We start from the raw sequence: 20507 nt of genomic DNA on the forward strand, positions 1-20507 counted from the left end.
CCTTTTCTTTTCCAGATTTTGCGAGCAGCTCTCCGTACGCCAGAGGCAGTGTATTTGGTGAGGCTCCTTCAGAACAGCAGGTCCATCAGCAAGAAACGTATAAGAACTTCCTACGTCAGCAGGTAACATATTCTGTCACGACTTTGTCCTTTTCTATTATTCGCCACTGTTTTATCCAACGCTGCCTGCGTTTCTACTCTGTAATGCATATATATTAACTGTGTCAAAGTGTACTCTATACTGATGCTGTGCAACACATGGATAGAATCAGGCTGCACGTATGTTATCTATATGTTATTGATACGCAGAATTTGAAACTCATTGTTGTGGCCGGCTTTCTGTATTTGTCTGCATGTTAGACCAGAGCCACGTAAGATGGACAACATATATTATTGAAGGGAAAGTCCCAGTGAGCTTCAGCTCCAAGAATAGTTGGTATTACCCTGTATAAAGCATTTTGAGATCAGAAAGGTTTCTTGATACTCGCCTCCGTGATAAGAATATGAATTGTACAGAACCGCCTAAACCTCCTGCAGAAAATGTAATCCCAGATCTCCTGCTTTGATGAATAAACCCCACTGCTGCTCTTTCCACATACATTCCACGAGGGTTTTATACTTTAATAAAAAAGACCTGTATAATAGGCGATCGTGTGTTTGTAAATCAATAATCTGTTCACAAGGGCAGAGGTAGATCCCATACATACTTGCATGTTCTGTGTGTTTTGCGTTGAATGAGCCCTGTGGGTCGTCTCAAGCTGTCCATACACTCCATATGGAAACAACGCTCATCAGGGTTATGCATGCTGAGCGATTCTCCTGCACGGTGCTATTAAATAAGTGCAATTACAGCCTTACTGTTATCTGTTTTATACGTAACCGCTGATGCTTACCCGTATCTGTTTTGGAACAGATTGAAGAAAAGAGACGCAAAGAGGAGGAAGAACGCGAACGCATACGACTGGAGGAGGAAAGAGAAGAAAAGCGCCTGGCTGAGCAGAGGGCCAAGATTCAAAGGGAATTCGAGGAGGAGCAAAACAAGAAAAAACTGAAAGAGGAGGAGGTAAGAAGCATCTGCCCTGGATATTTGCTATATAATTGCTGTATATCCTACTCGATGACTTTAATGAGCCAGATACAGGCATAGGGCTACAGATTGAAGAACAAGAAGCTATAATCTAAAACTGGTGGGTCAGAGGTTTAGAAGCAACGTAAGGAAGTTTTGCTTTGACGATAGGGTGGTATATAAATGGAACCGCCTCCCAGCAGTAGTGGTAGAAGCCTAATACAGTGAGGGAATTTAAACATGCAGGGGATAGATGTAAAGCTATCATGAATCTAAAAGACCAAGGACTAATTCAGGTTTCAGTCCCTACGTCAAGAAAAATCAGCAAACTAGATGGGTAAATGTTTTCATTATTTTTAATATTACGTCGCTTGTTTCAGCAACGGCAGAAAAATGAAGAATTGGTTCGTTTAGCTGACGAGAGACGTAAAGAAGCTGAGAGAAAAAGAAAAGAAGAAGAAGAGAAACATGAAGAGGAGCTACGCCGATATTACGAACAGGAGAAATCTGCTAAAGTGACGGAGAAGGAGGAAGAAGAAGAAGAAGAGCGGGTATGATCAGCACTCTCCCTGCACCTTAATATTAGCATAAATAACATTTAGATGACCAGTGCCACTGACAATGAAAGGGTTAAAGAAAAATAAACAAAATAAGCTTAAAATGGGAATATTTAAAAATTCCAGAGGGTATTACATGTATTTATAATGCTAGCTCATTAAATATTTAATCGGTTTCTATAAACGAAACCTTTTCAGGATGTAGGGTGTTTGTCGTTACTCCTCGAACCTCTCTCCCCTCCAGATGTTGTCGTCTTTTCTGTTTGGCGCTCTGTTCATCGCAGTAATTCTGAATATTGCCAGTAGTATTTAAGCATTATAAATGGGTTTTGGACTGATACCCAAACAATTCACCCCATTGTGTTGGTTTTGTATATTTATACAAGGTGGGGCTGTATCACTGTTTAAAGAAAACTAGTGGGACTAAAAAAGTGTATTGAAGCCCCTTCTAGCGTTCCTAACAATACTGCCCATTTATGTATGCCCCCCCGTATCATATCATATATCAGTTTTTGCAAAGTGTCTGCAGAAATCCTGTTATTTGGAAGTGTATGTATATGTGTATCTATATGTATGTATATAAATAAAATTATGTTTTGTATATATTTCCTTCTCGAAGCCACCCAGGCAACCATCACCAGTAATACCGACCTTACAGAACAAAGTTTCTGCGCGTGCGCAAAGACCCCCCACGACGGAGAGTCAGATATCTGCCCGGTCACACGTAAGGCCCTTCACAGCTTTCTTATGTCTATTTAATTTTCTGTGATGTACTATCAGAGCCCAATGGAAATGAAACAGATATTAGACATTTTGAAATTGACAAAGGTAAAACTGAGCAAACTTTATATCATCAGAGAGAGGCGATACCGTGGGGGTAGTAATGTAAACGGCATTAGGGTGTAAAAGTATCTTCTATTTCGGAAACTCAATTCATTGCCTAAAAATAAGTCTTTCTCTGTCCACTAGACTTGCACACGACATGCAAACTAGACTGGGGGACAATGTCTTCTTTCCACGTTTGTTTTAGGATGACAAACTTTGTTTTCCGACTGTTCGGTTCATGTGAAATTTGGATGTTTTTTTTTTTTTTTTTTTTTTTTTTTTTATATTTTTCCCGGAAATTACATTCGGGGATGCTCCCAAAGGGGGGTAGGTCCCAGCCAACTTCTGGACTCTCTTTCGTGTACAGCAGCTTCATCTCAATGATCAGGAAGAGATCCTGACTCGATTTTGCACTGCAGGACCGCAGCCAGAAACATTATTACTTATTGTTTTATATAGCACAATCAAATTCCATAGCGCTGTACAATGCGTGGACATCACAAGTAGCATATAACATAACAATTCGACTTACCGAACAACAGGGTGAGGAGGACCCTGCTCAAATGAGCTTACACAGCAACACTGCACCAATGGATACACACATCCAGCAGCATGCTATTGGACTAAATTACTCAAAAATATTGGTCCATTTTGATGAATTTATCCCTCAGAATAGGTGATATGGCAACAGCAGTAGTAGTGTAGACACTTGCACATATCCAGCCCCACTGCAAAGGTGCTTGGGACACGGGGGGGGGGGACTGGCAGGCAGCCTGAACCCCCCCCATATTAGAAAAAAGAACAAGCATCAATCCCCCGGAGTAAAGAAGGACATTAAAGTGCTGAGGCAGGGCAGGCACTGGCAGGCAGACCTATTCAGCCACAAAACTGGAGTCCCCATCCCAATATTAAAGAATAACTGATCTCCCAGAGTAAAGAAGGGCATTGAGGGGCAAATGGACGCATCCAGCCACAAGACTGACTCTGCTCCCCGTAGGAAGAATTAATTCTGCAGAATTAGGAAGGAGACTGCAGACAGCAGAGACAGGACGGGACAAGCTCTGCCAGACAGACATCCACATTGTACAGGGCTAGGCGGATCCCCAGAGTAAGGAGGGCATTGAGGTGTAGATACATGACAGGGCAGACCAGGCACTGGCAGACAGACACATCCAGCTACTTGACGAAGGACAGACTTTCCCTGATATTTAAAAAAAAAAATTAAAAAGAATGTATCCCTCAAGTTAAAGAAGAGCGAGCTGTGGCAGCAGCGAGGACAGGGCATGCATGGACATCCAGCTACTTGGTACAGGACTGAATTTGCCCAGTATGGGACAGAGCAGGCACTGGGAAATAGGCATATCCAGCCCCTCGATGCAGGACTGAATTTCACTGAAAAAATAAAAATAATTGATCACGGTGGGTTAACCCCTGCCAGTTTGCCACCGGATGCACCAGAATTGGTGAGATGTCCTAATACCTTACCCAGGCTCACTTTCTTATGACACAGTTTGCACCTTGCAGCGTGCCCATCTCCCATCCCCATCAAACTAATCCCACACTCTACTAAGGTGCTGTACATCGGGTGAGGTAGTAGCGGTCCTAGCGGGTTTTTTGTGTTGTGGTAGTTGTGCGAGTGCATGTAGGGGAATCTGTAGTGGAATGAGCAACACATCTAATATGTTGCTTGACCCCCTCCTCCTCTGGATGACGATCGACCGACATTGTTAAAGACCATATCTTTCTCCATTTGGACTCAAAGCAGACTAAGACCTGCTTCTACTGCAAGCGTTGACCTTCTCTCTTCCTTTCTTATTCTCCTGCTATCCTCTGACCGTGCCTCCTCACCTTTACTCAGTTAGAAACATCCCAGTGAGACTTGGTAGTAATTAAAATCACGTCATGCTTTAGAAGGTGGGGTGGACAAGATTTTGGGACAGGAATACAAGGGTTCACCTGACTACTTTTTCATACACGTCTGCCTTTGCCCGACCCAAATCATTCCATCGCACAAACATTTCCAAATCGACTCTAGTCCCCTGCACTTCCCTAAAATATAATGGAATCCTCGCTAGACCGTAAAAGGATGGGATGAAGCCATGATGACGATCACAGGGAAGTGTGTCGGGCTAAATAACTTCCGCTTCATACATGTTACACGTTACTCCCTGTGATTTAACCTTTGTGGTTAAGTTAGGATTATATCAGATTTTAGGGCAACTGAGTGAGACAAAACGTTTTCTTTTCAAACCACTGCTTGTTAATTTTGGGGAATGTTTTGCTGCCTCCACAGCAGGTTTTGCCATTTGTTTTCATTTTTTGTCTGGGAAACAGGCAAAATTTGTTAGAAATGTGCATTTGGATTCGTACAAAGTTTGTCTGTAGTACAGATGTAATAAATATATATGTCCGTTCTGGTGAGATTACTGCCTAATGTGGTGCGACGGGTACTGGAAGCTGCACATATACCATATGGTTGGAGCAGTTCTTGATACATTCTGATACATGCCCCCCCCCCTTCTGTATTTAGGCACAACCCCAGTCCAGGGCTGTTTCTCCTCCCGTTCCTGCCCGACGAAATCAGCTGAGAGCATATGGTAATATTCCTGTGTTTCAAATAATACTGTGGACGATAACGGTTTAATGTACGCATCCCGTAATTATGTTTATTTGTAGTAATGAAATGACAAGTGGTGACTAACATGACAGTAGTTTGGCATTGGTGCTAGAAGTGAGACATGTGAATAATGCATTTCAGATGAGAAGAAGAATGTAATCAGCGAGCTCTCCGAGCTGAGGAAGCAACTGCGTAGTGAGCAGCGGCGTCTAGAGGGCCGATTACATGACGCTGACAGAGATGACGACTCGTCCCCTTCTATGAGTGGGTAAGGACTGTAAGAACTGTGCGGGTTTAATGGCTTGCGTGGGAGAGTTTCAGCTGGCGGACTTCACCGTGCGCTTTGTAGGACCAGCCCCATCGAGGTTCTGTGCACGAGGAAGCGATCTGGCCCTGAGTTATATCCGTGAGATTTCTTTAGTCCTTGTGTGAACTGTGTACCCTATAAGAGAACCCCTTCTACTTGCAGCCATGTTTCATTATTTGATGCATAAACAGACTACATTTTCTGCTCAACTCACTGATGATGGCAGAATTCACACAAGTGCACAACGGACAGATATTTGTGCCACTCGTGTGATTTGCTAGCCTCAAGTCTCCATCAGCCCTCCAAGCTGCTGGTTCCTCCTTCCTAGAGCAGTTGAGCTTCTGAAGTCCTCAGGCTGCCCAATAACCCCCCCTGACGGCAGATTCTAGTGTCTGCGTTTCTTCATAGCACGCAAGGCTGCGACTGCACACATCTGGCTTTGGTAGCTGGAGGATCTGACTGAAGACTCCAGTACCCACAGCTACAACAGGCAGCTCTGCGTGTCCGTCTGCGTGTCCGTCTGCCTGTCCTGATGAAGAGCACATGGAGACACTGACAGGCTGGCTGGAGGAAGAGCATTAAAGGGATAAATGTGGCCCACGGGCTCCAATGCATTGCGCTGCTTCTGTGTAGTATATGAAGCTGTATAAAGGATGGTGTATTTTGCTGTTTTTGTCCTTAATGCATTTTTTACTTTTTAGGAGGAGACGAGAGAAAAATCCAATGGATGTGTTTGATCTGGCCAGGCAGAAGTTACAAGCTACGGTACGCAGACCCTCCTTAAAAGGAACAGATAATAACAACACGCAGAACATCCGAGAGTTCAATGACCTGAAGTACAGAGGTGGGTACCTATCCTGCTGGATTAAAGGGGCAATATGGGGATTTTGTTACATATATTTTCCATAAGTTTGAAGAAATCAAGTCAGATATGAAAATACTATTTTCTGTACAAATAAATTGGAAAGGTTAGAATAAATGTCCGTTTCGGTGCTTTTCTTTTTTTTGTAGGGGTGCGTTTTTTCAGTTGCCTGTTACAATATAAAATGTGTTTTTGTATAATAGATGAAGGTTAACTATAGACTCTGCTAGGGGGTGATTTTTTAAAAAGCCTTGCAAAGATCTCTTTTCAGCTCATAACTCTGATTTCTGGTTTTCTGATGTTCTCCCAGATACAGATACCCGAGAAGGTGTGAGGTTTATGTATCCTGACCCACCAAAGGACGACCAAACGTTAGATATTCAGCAGCAAGCATTGCTCCGGGAGCAGCAGAGGAATTTAAATAGACTGAAGAGGAGACCATGGATGCTGAATGGTACCCATGGCCACTTTATTTCATTTATAAACTTATTATACTGGAATAAATGAGAGGAAATTTCCCACCCGTTTGAAATATATTATCGGACATCTGTCTGGATATTGATGCCCCAGTGGTCTTTACAACCTCTTTAACTTTATTTAATTATATGATTGTTTTTTATCTGGAATTGAAATGAAACCTACCCTTTGTACAGATTGTCAAGCTACACCCAGCATCTTTACGCTGTACCGTGCAATGGTTTCAGATCTGGATTCCATTGACTTAATGTTATCAGGGCATCCAACATGATTGTATAAAATAGTACATTTGTGTTTTGGTCACTTATAATGTTATATTTGTTTTTTAGACCTTGAACCTGCCCCCGTTCATGGCATGCACCAAACTGGGACGGTATGGAGAAGTGTGATGTGTTACATTTATGAATTCGTACGGAGTACAAACTCCCTTGTTTTCACAATAGATGCATGAAATGAATTGGATAATATATATATTCAGATTTAATTAAAGACAACATATGTTGGCCTTTTAACATCCTCATGTTGCATGGAAAATCCATAAATGAACATTGGGCATTGCTGCTGATCTAGCGATACGGGAAACATAGAAACAGAATCTGACGGCAGAACCGTTTGGCCCGTCTAGTCTGGCCATTTCTCCCTGATGGAAGACTCGGGTCTGAATCCTTGAGCTTGTCTTAGATTTGGGATAGCTTTATGCATATCACGTGTATATTTCAATTCCCTTACTGTATTAACCTCTACCATTTCTGATGGGAGGCTGTTCCATTCCTCTGAATTTACATTATTTACTTCTATATCCTGTTACTCAAACATTGTTTAATATCCGTAATTTTCATTTTCCTTGAGTGTGATTTTTCCATTCATTTGCCAGCTACGGATTTAAGACTTATTGGTGTGTATTTGTAAAGTGGGACAATGTGGTTTAATAGCCAAAGCTTTATTGAACCCGGTTATCTTTGTGTCATATTTGCAGTTTAAGGATTCATCGAATGATCTGATGAGAACATCCCTTTTGGAGTCAGAAAGTGCCTTCATAGGTAAGACTTGGTCACGGTTTCTGGTTAAACTGAAAATTACTAAATTCGGACTTTGCACCTTTTGCCTCATCAGTTACTTATTTAAAATAAACATGGAAACATGGTGAAAAATGGGTCTCTTTGTGCCTGATTGCAGCTGCACCCTCCGCAACCCCCATTACTGCGACTTCATCCTGAAGCACCACGGTACGGCAGTATCCCAAACACAACGTTCCTGACAGCCTTGGGAAAGGAGTACTTTAAGATGTATTTTTTAGAAGAAAAATGAGGAAAATGAAAGAAGTTCCTCGGATGATTCCTACCACTGATTGGCTACTTGAAACAGCCAATCCGTGGCAGGAAAGCCAATCCCTTATTGTGGAACCCTATGAGAGGGCTGTGCGTTACACCATCTCCATATAATGGCTTCCAGGCATATTATAACCAAGTTGCTGCAGTACATTACACAGTATTGTCCTTTCGGGGTTTGTGACAGTTTGACCCAACACAGCAAAAGTAATCGCACCTTCACATCTGGCAACCGGATCACAGTCCTGGTTTGGCCGGCTGAGGTGTGCGCTGTTACTCTACCAAAGAGAGCATCTGAGCAAGGAAAAGCGAGTGAACACGGATTCTGCGGTAACAATCATCCCCCGTGTTTACCAGCTGTCTTCACTGCACGGAATTGGGTTTAATAGCTGGGTTTGTTAGCGGTCCGTCTCCAAGGCGATTAGGAGGCTGTCGTGGAAACGGCCATGACAGTACTAATTATCTTTGTTGTAAAACATTGCAATTACAGATTAATTAATCCTGTTCCACAACACAAAGTGGGGCATTGTTATAGCACTTGCCGCATATTGCGGTACTGTAAGCGTAAGAGTCAGCCCCTGCTCACAACAGGCACAAGACTATATATATATATATATATATATATATATATATATATATATATATATATATAATATATATATATATATATTGTATTCTGTTTTCTATATTGCCTGTAAAGCTGCCTTTGCATTGTTAATGACAATCTGACACAGAAGAGATGTCTTCTTGGTGTTCTGCACAGTGTCATGTCTGGTATTTTGGTAAAATGTTAAATACATATATGAAAGATGTTCACTGTGATGTGTCCCGTACAAAAGCTGTCTGACCCAATTAACAGCAATCGGCAACTGAAATAGAGGGCAAATAACCCCTGCTTATCCTGATAAAGGAAGCCCGGATAGGTTTTCTCATGCTGTCCATATCGGGTAGTTGAGTCCAGCCCCTCCAGCTGTGAATACGCTTGATGTGATTTCTAATGGTTATGTCTGTCCGCTTGTTAGGGGAGAATGGAGAACCATTTCCAGCCTTCGCAGAGTCGCCTGCTGACTTCCACCCTGTACCGTCAGCCAGAGAGAGGCGACGACACAAGCAGAAGTCCCCGGCTTACGAGGTACCAAGACACTTGTCATTATGGAAGGGGTTAATGGGGTCTTCTCATGTAATTGCCCTCTATTCTGCAGGGTACTATGATATTTTCACTGCTGATTGCCTCTCGTCTGAGTACTCCATAACGAAGTGCGCACTCCCTGGCCTCTCCACAGGCCTTTCCACAATGAACCCAGTAGGGTTTGGAGACCGACCCAGTTATACTCTTTAAGATGTTTAAATTCTTTTTTCAATTTAAATACATGTTATATGGAGAGGAATAACTTTCATTCCATTATAATTGAGCTTTATATAAAAGCCATATGGGTACACTGCGTATACACTGATTATACACATTCACATGGTGTATGGATACTAGTGAAGTGACCATTATGGTTAATCAAGGCTCTAATATGATACGCATTAGAGCCTCGATGAGCTCATGAGATCAAAAATATCAGGACAATTGGGATGCTTAGCTATTGTATGCACAGGAAAAGTTGCAAAAAATTTTAATTTTATAATCTAATTCTAAAGCCGCAATGTGGGGCAGCGCCTTAAACCTATGTAGCCACTATCACTACTTGTTTCACAGAGTTTTACATCTTATTATCATCAACTTTTACATAGCATCAACAATTAACACAGTGCTTCTTACAATACATATATCCAAAAATACATGGCAAAAATATATGGCAAACCAATAAACAGCCAATATATTGTGTACAATCATATGAATGCATACCAGAAAAAGCAGGTGTATTAGTGAAATGGCTGCACCAGTATTTAACAGAAAAATAAATAAAAGGGCCCAGTAACGGTGAGGATAATTATGTTTACCGTACTTGGATGACATAGTATTGTTTCGTACAAACGATCTTTCTCCACCCGCAGAATGATATCCCTCTGGTGCCGGCTCTCCCTTTACGTGACCCAGACAGATTTTCTGTGAATTCTGACTTCAGCCTCAACGTGGATGATGTGCGCAACCGCAATGAAGAGCGGCTCAGAAGACTGAGTAACCTCCAGAAAAGCTCACGAACCATAGGTAGGACGGAAACTAGTTTGGTGAATCAGGTGCAGAGCTGCAGTAGCATTGATGCTGCTCTAGGTGGCGCTGTAGGCCACGCTCCTGACTGTAACCGCTAGTAGAAGTCTGTTTCTGCAGATCTCCTGCTCAACCATAGAGCGTAACAGACGCCGTTCACGCAATCTAGCCTGCCCGGTGTGGCATCTCGCTTCTGTGCTCTGTGAAGGAAAGACTAAACTACCCATTTATATCACAGTTACCGAGAGCGCGTTTCTAAAAATATAGCTCTTTCATCTGAATAGGGACTGCCTTTGTGTTTAGAAATTAGCCCCAGCTTGTCTTTACGTTATTGTTCTCCTGTCTGATGTGGCCATTCTTGCTTAAGACAATAAACGTGTTTGTAAGTTGGGTACCCTTAGTCAGTGTTTTGTACATTGTGTAAATTTTGCACTTCATGGAGGTCAGGATTTGGCCAAATCCCAGGTTGCCATTGTGACTAGAAGTTGCAGACCGGCACCTAGGGTTTTACCTGCAAATCGGCTGTATACAGAGTCAATGTTTGCGTTCAGAAGCTTTCTTAGTTTGTCATTCCTATCCGCAGCTCCTGTGTCTGTAAGGAATTTGAGCTCTGATGTAGGTCCCGAAAGACAGGTTTATAGCCATTAAACTGGGAGTTAAACATTTCATAATGCATGAGTAATATCCGGCTGAGAGGCCAACCCCAGCGAGCTTTACCTGCAACAAGCTCTCATCTTATCCTGCATGTTATAGCATCAACATTTTATACAGCACTTTCAGTACATATATTCAGAGGGAATGGCGAGACTAGAATAGACGGACAAACAGATACATTAAAGAGGGCCCTGCTCAGAAGCTTACAATCTGCCGGTGATTACCAGAGAAACCTCCCCATGGTAACTGTTTGTGTGGAGATTCTTTGACTTGTTCTTACCCTGACCTTCCTTAATACATAGTCAAGCCAGGGAGCTAATATGTTTAGGAATACACTCGTTTTTTTAGTTTTTTTTTGTGTAATGAATCTTTCCCAAATCTTAAACGTGGCTCTCGTGGTCTCGTTGACCAAAATGTGCTTTTACTTGAACACTGGAGTCTGTTTCCGCATCGTGCGATTTGTAATTTGGTTTTTAATGATCTGAGACTTGTGGCTCTGCCGGTACCCCTGGAAACCGGTTTCCTTATCTGCCCCGTAAATCTAATTTCTTCGTTCAATTTCCTGCTAATTATAATCACTCTTAATTAAAAAATATGGCCTGAAGGAGCAGCTGTTCTCGGTATGCTGGCATATGGCAAATCCCAACAGTTTGACAGCCCGGCACCCAAACGATCCCATTCGTTTTTGTTTCTTAAAAGGGTTTGCTATTCCGATAGATAACTGCCTCTTTTTGAAAAATAATAATCTCTAACAGCATAGATATTCAAACAGGATATTTTAGAACTCATGCATCGACTGCATTTTCCTTGCCTTTTATTATTTCTGCTACACCGTCTCCTGTCCCCGCTGTGACCTGCCCATAATGGCTTAAAGAGCAGCTCTCACCCGGACCTTTTCTAGTACTAGTATCTGATTCCGTTTCTTTTTTCCCTTTAAAATATTTGATTCTAGTTATCTCATAACATTTTCAGGCAGCTGTGAAGCCCAATGTACTAGATAAACCCACACCTGCCCACTTACCATACTATGGTAAACAATAGAAAGGCTACGTGTTAATCACCCAGTTGGCACTCTGATGAAAGCCTATATAGGAATGGACTTTGTAGTATTGCTATAAAGAATCCACTGGGTTTTTTAGTCTGGGAAAAAGTCCCCCTAAACCCTGTATGACTGGCAACGATGGCAGCTTCCCAGTCTGCAGATAAAGGATAAAAGAGAGAAACAGGTTTTTGTCGCTGCCAACCTACATTACTGCTGGATTTTATGCACAAGGAGTTCCTTATGTGAGTACAGCACTCCACCTAGGAGATGTGACGCTTTAGAACGAGCTAATTATCAGACCAAAATAGATTTACTTCCTAAACGGACCCAGAAATCAACCTGAAAAATATATATATACTGTCATAATAATAAAAACAATATTGAAAGCTGCTGCTATTCTTTAATGCTGTTACCGGCGGCTAATGCAATGCTTTCCTGTCCTTTAGACGATGAAGCAGATGTCTTAGGAGATGCAGAGGACTTCCTGAAACTCTTCCCTGCAAAAACCAGCGATAGACCTCGCTCCGTGGACACAGTAGCTACAGATCCATGGCTGCGTCCCGGCACCTCGGACACCCTCAAAAGATTTATGGCAGGGCAGCTGGGCCACGACAATCCGGCCGCTGAAAATGCTTTAGCGTTCAACTGGCAGGGCCTGTCTACCGCTCATGGGTAACCGAACCAAACCGTGCCTTTCTGAAGCAAAGAATGTGTCACTAATGCACTTTCCTTCTCGTGTATTTGACAGAAACGTGTTTTAACACAATCTAAAATATTTTATATTTAAAAGAAAATGGATTATTTTATTTGTGAAAGGACTATTTTGTAAGAGGTAGAAATGGGACGAGAGCAGAACCCCTTTAATTGGGCAATCAAAAGCCGAGGGATGTTATGTTTCTACCGTACTCTGTATCCTCTAGTTAAACCTTTTTTCTGGGGCAGAAATATAGAATATCTTAGTACGAAACGATTCAGAGTCCCATTCAAAGGTTCTTCAGTTGTATGAGCAAATAAATCTTCACCAAGGATCATATCTTCCAAAGCGTGGCACCCGGTAGCATGCGGAGAACGACGTCAGCATTGAATGACGTCACTTAGTAAATAAGACCCGTAGGAACATGCTCCCGCTAGCAGTAGTGTTCTGTGCTTTTAAACCAAGGAATGACTTACTTGAAATTAGATTTGACTTTACTATAGATATTTTGGTGTGACCTCGAAGCTTCCATTGTGTTTGTTAGTCTGATTCCAATCTCTCATTAGCAAATGTTAGTAAATCACGCAAGCGACACAACAGCGCTCTGTCTAACCTTGTCATTTGTTTTGCTACCTTTTATGGATGTTTTAATACATTTTATAATTTAATATTTGATGCTTGTGAATAAATTATATTTTATTACCATGGTGTTTTCTCTTCAATGTGTATAAACATTTAGACGGGAGCGAAGAGCTGCGGCTGTCAGATACGTAACACAGCGCTCGGTTTGCAATAAGATATTTTTGAATGCTGTAGAGCTTAGGAAGGAATCTGATCACCTCCGGCAGTTACTAGATGGTCGGCTGAAAATCTTGCAGCCTCGAAGTTCTCCAGCATTATTTCCATGTCCAAGACTGGATGGCCTCCAGAATGCAGGCTTTAACTTACTGGGGATAGATCTTAGAGTTCAAGAATTGTTGAGATTGGAAAATAGTCATTATTCAAGTAATTTACACAACGCGGCTGTTTATTATTGCTTATTTTCCTTTGTGTTATGAACTATACACTTAAAGCTTCGGGAAAGTAGCAGTATTTATTTCTACGTAACACCCCTGCAGTTTCTGCTTTGTAAAGCCGTAGCAAAAAACAAAGACTACATCCAGGATTCGTTTGCAATGATGATAGAATTCAAAAACTTTTATTGACCTATAACCTGATTGGAATATGCCAGATGAGAACCGATATATAGTACAGAAAGTTGTACAGAACTTTACATAGAAAACTTTACAGGTCTGTACCATGTCCATCCTCCGAGTAACTCTCCCTCTACTTGGAATGCTTGACATCTGTCACCACTGAAGCACACGTCACAGTACTGGTATCTTCCCAATGAATTCAACATGTCCCCAGGCCAAACCAAAGCCAACTTTGATACTTTTAATATATTTAACATTAAATTTCTGTACAAAGTGAAATCTACATCAAACAAAAGAAACAATTTTAACAGCAGACAAGACCTAGACTTGTTTACATCGATTCAAGTTCCAGGCAATTGAATTTTTTTCTTAAATTGCTCTTAAATGTATTCAAAGCCCTACGATTATTTTACAGACTATCCATTTAATATCTTCATCCCCTGCTTTGAAAAGTCAGCAGCAGTAACATTAGGGCTAAAAGTATCAGAGAAAACTAAAAAAATATTTCTTAAATCTCAACAACCAAAAAAAAAACCTAGTGCATTCCTTAAACAATAAAAGAATGGGGTTTTGCAGCAAATTAGTGAGAAAATGAGGAACTCAAAACATCGCAGGAAGATCGGTATATAGTGTTTAGCACTTTTTACATTACAGACCTGCACTTCGTTACACTTTTATTCCTCCCTGTAACTTCCTTACAGAAAAGGAGTTCATCGCTTCGAATTAAAACGCTATTTTCCCCCCACACATCTGACTAATGCAATTTGAGTGTTCATTTAGTAAAAGTTTCGTATCATCTGTAAGTCCCCATAGAGCGATAAGGATAATATTGGACAAGGTTTGGAAAGTGAGGCTCCAGCTCCTGTAGAGGAAACATCGGGAGAAACAAATCCACCGCAGAGCAGGTCTGGAGTGTCATCGAGCGAAGGAATAATTCTACACAGCTGTACCATTTAAAACTCAAATTCAGTGGCGGTCTTGAGAGGCAGACCCCTGTCTTCTGTCCTCTACAGAATGATATTCCAGTGCTTCAGAGCTCTCTCCCACTCTGTCCTGGTCTTGCTCTTGAGGAAGAGAAATTTTAAAAACAAGCCCGATTCGGTGGAAGAATCTTCTCAGTATAGCACGCAGCTCGGGGATCAGGTCAAACTGGATTATTTCACAGAGAAGGGGGTAATAGAAGGATGCGTGGGCTTTAAACTGCAAACAGAAAACAAGGGAAAGTCAACACACGATCCGTTTGATTGCCAAGGAGTGGGGCCAATTTTAGTACTTTCACCACAATTACGTTTAGGAGACAGGCCTATAAACAACGTACGCTTTACCAACAACTTACGCTTTCCAGGACAAGTAATGCTGTTCAGACAGCTAGTTTAAGGCAAACGATGCATCACATCAGGTAGAATTGTAGAAATGTTAATGAAAGATTGGGCAAGGTCTTAACACTTGGTTTGTCAAACTAAATATAATAGAAATTATTCTTTTTTTTTTCTAGACCTTAGTAAACTTATCTCACACATGTAGATGCACACAAAGTTAAGGTAGGTGACAAAGTTAAGGTAGGTACACATAAAATTTGTAATTAAAAATGCCATATTTTTCAGAATTATGGGAATTGTAGTCCAAAAGTTCATCAGCCCTTTTTCACCAAAAAAGGAAAACAAAACTATTTCTTTTGCCTTTTAAAAATCTGTGGGCACCTAATTCCAACATGCTCAGAGATGAGACGCTTCTCCTGCATGGCTAGCTCATGTCATGCTACCACGCTTGCATTTGTTTCTAGTTGGGATGGTAGCAGGAAGCCATGTTGGGCTGCCTGTTCCATGCACAGACTTTCTTTGTGATGCAAGAAGATCAGGCAGGATCCCATCAGCAGTCCCCCACGCCACAGAAATATTTTGTCCACAATCAGCAGTAGTAACAGGCCTTCCACATATGGGATAAGTGGTCGGGTTTACCTTGCCAACCATGTGTCTCATATGTAGTTGGTGCTGGAAGGACTAACTACACAAACAAGCAATGATACCACCTCATAGGAGTTCACTTATGGATTCATGTAATGAGTGCTATTGACACCTCTCCTTTCTTGAGAGGAAGGGCCACTATGGACAATAAACCAAACCATTGTCAAGTAATGAAGCTCCACTTGGAGCTCCCTGTGACCTCCTATGTAGTGGAAGAAAATACTTTTTCTTCAAGAAAAAGGTGTCCTCAAGTTACCAGTCTTAACTAATTGGTAAATTAATCTATTCCAAAACAGGTGGAATAGATTGCTCTAAAGGTTTAGTGCATTTTATATTCTAAACGATACATTACATCATAAACACAGCTATATATTTGCAAGAAAATGGCATTTTTAATTAGAATTTTTTTCTACGGAGGGAATTTCTGCACACACTTTGCAATTATCCCTGCAGATGCTTAATTGACAGCTCTGTCTTTACAAACAGGACCCGGCTGTTAGCAGACCTACCCGTTCATCGCTAATCTTCAAGACCTTGGTTAGGAACAGCAGTAGCAGATTAGTCCAGGCTTCTCGGTGACTCTCTGATGTCAGTGTCAGGAAATAACTCAGCGCCTCACTACAAACACTGCAAAAAAAAAGAGGTAGAGAACGTCACTCTTATATAGTGGAGATAATATAATTACATGCCAACCGAGATCTGCCACTTAATCAAATCAAAATATCTTTATTGGAAGAACCAGACCCTTGACCTGAGCCTGTCCTTCCATGCCCTTTTAACTTTCCAGCTTCTATCAGTGACAGGCAATTTAAACGGCTGCTGTAACGTGAAGATATGATGTATCGAGTGAGTAAAAGTAGTTACTGTAGTGGTGTGGATCATCCAGCATATGTGTACAATCCCCATACAGAAAGACACCACCGGCCAGTTCTATCTAGACAGGAGGCAGATGCTGCTTTCAGCAAATGTTGTAGTGACAAAAATGTATAGCTGAAGTGGTTAATAAAATAATCACGTCGTGTAATAAACGGTGTGAAAACATTACAGTTCCCCACTCACTTTAGCAGTCGTTGCTGGACCTCATCCCACGCACTTCTCCGGCTTTCATCCATGTACATGCGGAACAGAATGCGCAAGCCGCACGCGAGGCTGCTGGTCTCTTGTTTGAGGAGGTTGGGTTTGGATTTGCCCTTGAAACCTGTGAAGCATTGAAGTATTTAGCATGTGTTACTACTGATTCAGCCCCATGTAATACGTTAGTTTGGGTTTTATTTATTTATTTATTAGATTATTTTTTATTTAGATGGATCTTTATAAGATTCCATAGGTTGCTATATTGTCTGTAAGCACATGGCTGCAGTGTGGAGAATGAACATTAAATAATCAAATAAACTGACACTAAAAAATTAAATAAAAGTTAATATTTAATATTTTAGTGCTTTCACGTCTGTTTTGTTACAGAAGAATGAACAGGCCTGTCCCGATTCCGTTGTCTCACTTACCTGCCTTCCAGAGAGCGGTTCGCTGCTCATTATTGGAATTAAAGGCTTTGGCAAATCTGTGAGATTCCAGCAGGCAGTCCAGGAGTTTGAAGAGTTGCTGGGAGGTGAGAAATCTATACATGCCTTGGTCTTGGGTATCGACGTGAACATCAAAATGAACAGCGTCTCTCTAAAAGCACAAAAAGCAATGCTCTGTACTGATGTCTGCAGAGCGCAATACATTGCAAAGTAATTTGGCCTTTGGGTTTGTTTCTTACTAACCTCACTGACTAATGGTCCAAACTAACTGTGACAAAACACCAGAGCCCTACGTTTTTGCAATGGAAGTTTATTTAACCGGAGATGGCAAAAAAAAGTTAATTTGGGGATGCTGCTTGTATTCTTCATCTGTTGCAGAAATCATAACACATTTACATGTGGAGCACCAACTTATCTCCCTATATAACGCAGTGAGTGTTATCTGCCTTATACGAGGGACAAACATCACAAACACAGTCTGGAACTGCCCCCCGACTAATGATTTTATTTTACAAATCAAAACATCGGATGCATATTTTTTTGTTAAACACTTTGCTACTGTCTACGGCCTGATGATATTCTTTCAGCTTTTATTCTAGAATTACAGACATTTCCTTTTTAGTATCCCGGTGATGCGAGGTGTGTATTGGTGGAATGGCACCCACCTGTGCAGCGGCGAGGTTCTCAGCATCCTCTTTCCTACTGGTGGCTGGAAAGAACACAATGTTGTCGATAGTCTGTATGAGCTCCAGCTGAACCACGCACTTAATCAACAAGGCGGCAAAGAGCTTCTGGTCAGGAACTTCTAAAAAGGCATAAAAGTAGTTTCATTGAAATCTTTTAAGTGTAATTTGTCAGATTCCGGGGGAAAAGAGTTTGTGTAACATTGATTACGGAATTAAACATTCTTGGAAAATCATATAAGAAAGCACTGAGAATGGCATAAAATAAATGTGGCCTTCAGCTCATGTACTGCTGATAATCCCCCCATTTTGCCTAAAATACCTGTGCTCAGAATGGAATAAAACCCTTAATGGTTAACGTCATAAACACTTCCCAAATCCCCAAACTCACTGGTGCCAGCTCGGTGTAAGGGCATCTCCTCGTAGCTGGTTATCACCGCCTGGGTACTGCGTCTGCCTTCGGCCGTCCGCGGCTGGATAGATTCATGAATATCCACAGATTTCTGAGACACGGAATCCTGAAAAAGACAAAACACTTACTGGGATACTTCAACACAACACAAAAAACTAATTATTCAGTGAATATAAAATAATTGGAACTTGTAATAATTAAATAATTCCCTGCAAGGTGTCACCTGGTCTATACATCACTACACAATCCGGGATTAGTAACCAGAGCATGCAGAACATTACAAACGTTTATAAACATTACAAACGTAAACAGTATTTTCATCCTTCAAAGCTGCAAACAACCTTAGGGAGAAGCTGCAGCTCCCTGCACTTTCCGTGGTTCAACATTCAATGACAATGGTCATGATTTCTGTGCATGTGGGTCTCATCAGACCCCCGCCTGGAGCTCGTCACGTGCGTTCGGGTAAACACATCTCCTGCACATCAAAGAGTTGGGGTGGGGAAGGGAACAAATACATTAGGGCGACTCGCTAAAGGTCCCCCCTATACATTTGCAAGAGAGGCACCATGAAAATGTAAAGGGACTTCTCAGTTAAAGTAAACCTGAGGTTATGATTGCACCACAATGTACACAAAATTCTATGATATTCCCTGCATTCCATTTCAATAAACAGATAAAATCTAATCCAATCCTGAAGCCAGATACATACCAGTTGCTTTTCTCCCATTTCAGACTGTGAGCTTGGATCAATATCTCCCGCTGCAGCTTTCCAGGTCAATAACCTTCACAGCGAGAAGAAAAGAGATCCATCAATCTGCTCCGTAACACACGCTCACACACATGCCTCCCATTTCCGTAGAAACAGTCCTCGTGGCAATTCTACATTAGATGTTTATTTGTTAACACCAAGCAACACACAAGCCCTCGGAGGAGATACACAATTAATAATCCATCTTACAAAGAGAAACTGCAGCTTTAATGGAAAATACATGATTCTGGTGTCTCCTATCCGTGCGAGAGGAAATAAAAATCTGATAAAAACCAGAATATATTTATATTTCCCTGCAATGTTCAACAGAGTGTGATTTGAAACATAAAACATGAATCATTCACTCTGGAGAACAGTTCTGTGGAAAAAATGAAACATTTCTGTGAAAAGAAACGTAAAATGGTGTCCAGCATCCCTATTGAAAGAACGCATTCCACGCTGCTTGATTTAATTTCCCTAAAATTTGTTCCTCTGTGCCACGGCTCTCTAGATGCTAATGAACTACAACTCCTATTACCTTCCTCCACCCAAAACTCTACACACGTGTATGAAAGCAGGTTAAACCCCCATGAGCACGTACGCGTGAGGAATTGTGGTTTTGAAGATATCAAGCATACAGTTGCCGGTTTTGTCCCAGATTTCCAGCGTAAATTTCTCTCCGTTTAGTATTACAACATTTTCTAAGCAGTTGGTGCCGGAACGGGCGAGCTGTTCGTTGTCTGAAAGGTAAAGTAAAGCAGGGTGTTTATTAGCGTGACGCGTGCCGGAAAGTCCAGGTGTGTGTATACTACATGCGTGTTAGAATAACCGGCCGCCGCCAAGGAGACACCTACCTAGTGCTCAGCTAAATCCATCACCCTTCCCCCGCTTATTACAAACATGATCCTCATCAATTTCCAAGACTCCCTGTCCATAGAAGTACCAAAGGCCACCAGAAACAACGGGGTTCCCCTATCTATGTGTCCGTAATCAAACCATTCTCTGGAGTAGTCATATCCATCTGACAGATACATCAGATAAACCTCGCTCTGCGGACCCCCCATACACCTCAAAATCCACATTTTCTCACCTTGCTGCACACACCAATACAGCTGGGCAAAAATATCATCCAGCAATACATCGCTGAGCACCTCGAAGTACTGGGTGAACACATCGCAGATTGCATAGAGAGCGTGGTTACACGTGGTGGTCATCCATTCCGCTTTCTGCGCATGAATTAGAAAACACCTTAGAACTAGAAATAGATGCTATAGCCTGGAACAGCCGGAGTTTGTACAAAAAATAAAACACAAGAGTACCAAATTCTCTATTGCTCCCCATCAATAATTTATGTTATATTCAAATATCTTTGGCTCGCTACAATCTCTAGGTCTGATAGCT

At 41.6% G+C, this 20507-nt stretch overlaps 2 protein-coding genes across 5 annotated transcripts in view; one reads left to right on the forward strand and one right to left on the reverse strand.

The window, feature by feature from the left end:
• Positions 1–12788, forward strand: part of CSPP1 (centrosome and spindle pole associated protein 1) — a 29635-nt gene extending 16847 nt beyond the window's left edge. For all 4 annotated transcript variants that reach the window (XM_053466970.1, XM_053466969.1, XM_053466971.1 and 1 more), the window contains 13 exons: positions 16–122; positions 913–1062; positions 1446–1616; positions 2242–2346; positions 4978–5044; positions 5206–5332; positions 6073–6215; positions 6544–6687; positions 7040–7083; positions 7687–7750; positions 9061–9170; positions 10040–10193; positions 12336–12788. In XM_053466970.1, coding sequence (XP_053322945.1) covers positions 16–122; positions 913–1062; positions 1446–1616; positions 2242–2346; positions 4978–5044; positions 5206–5332; positions 6073–6215; positions 6544–6687; positions 7040–7083; positions 7687–7750; positions 9061–9170; positions 10040–10193; positions 12336–12565 — 1616 coding nt within the window. In that variant the 3' untranslated portion in view covers positions 12566–12788. The remainder of the gene's footprint in view (positions 1–15; positions 123–912; positions 1063–1445; positions 1617–2241; positions 2347–4977; positions 5045–5205; positions 5333–6072; positions 6216–6543; positions 6688–7039; positions 7084–7686; positions 7751–9060; positions 9171–10039; positions 10194–12335) is intronic.
• A 1815-nt stretch (positions 12789–14603) lies between these two features.
• Positions 14604–20507, reverse strand: part of ARFGEF1 (ADP ribosylation factor guanine nucleotide exchange factor 1) — a 62862-nt gene continuing 56958 nt past the window's right edge. The window contains exons 31-39 of the mRNA XM_053466181.1: positions 20197–20332; positions 19708–19846; positions 19068–19140; positions 18338–18464; positions 17929–18068; positions 17246–17414; positions 16803–16941; positions 16253–16370; positions 14604–14979 (exon numbers count right to left, since the gene is read on the reverse strand). Coding sequence (XP_053322156.1) covers positions 14746–14979; positions 16253–16370; positions 16803–16941; positions 17246–17414; positions 17929–18068; positions 18338–18464; positions 19068–19140; positions 19708–19846; positions 20197–20332 — 1275 coding nt within the window. The 3' untranslated portion in view covers positions 14604–14745. The remainder of the gene's footprint in view (positions 14980–16252; positions 16371–16802; positions 16942–17245; positions 17415–17928; positions 18069–18337; positions 18465–19067; positions 19141–19707; positions 19847–20196; positions 20333–20507) is intronic.

Source organism: Spea bombifrons, chromosome 5, assembly GCF_027358695.1.
Source record: "Spea bombifrons isolate aSpeBom1 chromosome 5, aSpeBom1.2.pri, whole genome shotgun sequence".
NCBI lineage: Eukaryota > Metazoa > Chordata > Amphibia > Anura > Pelobatidae > Spea > Spea bombifrons.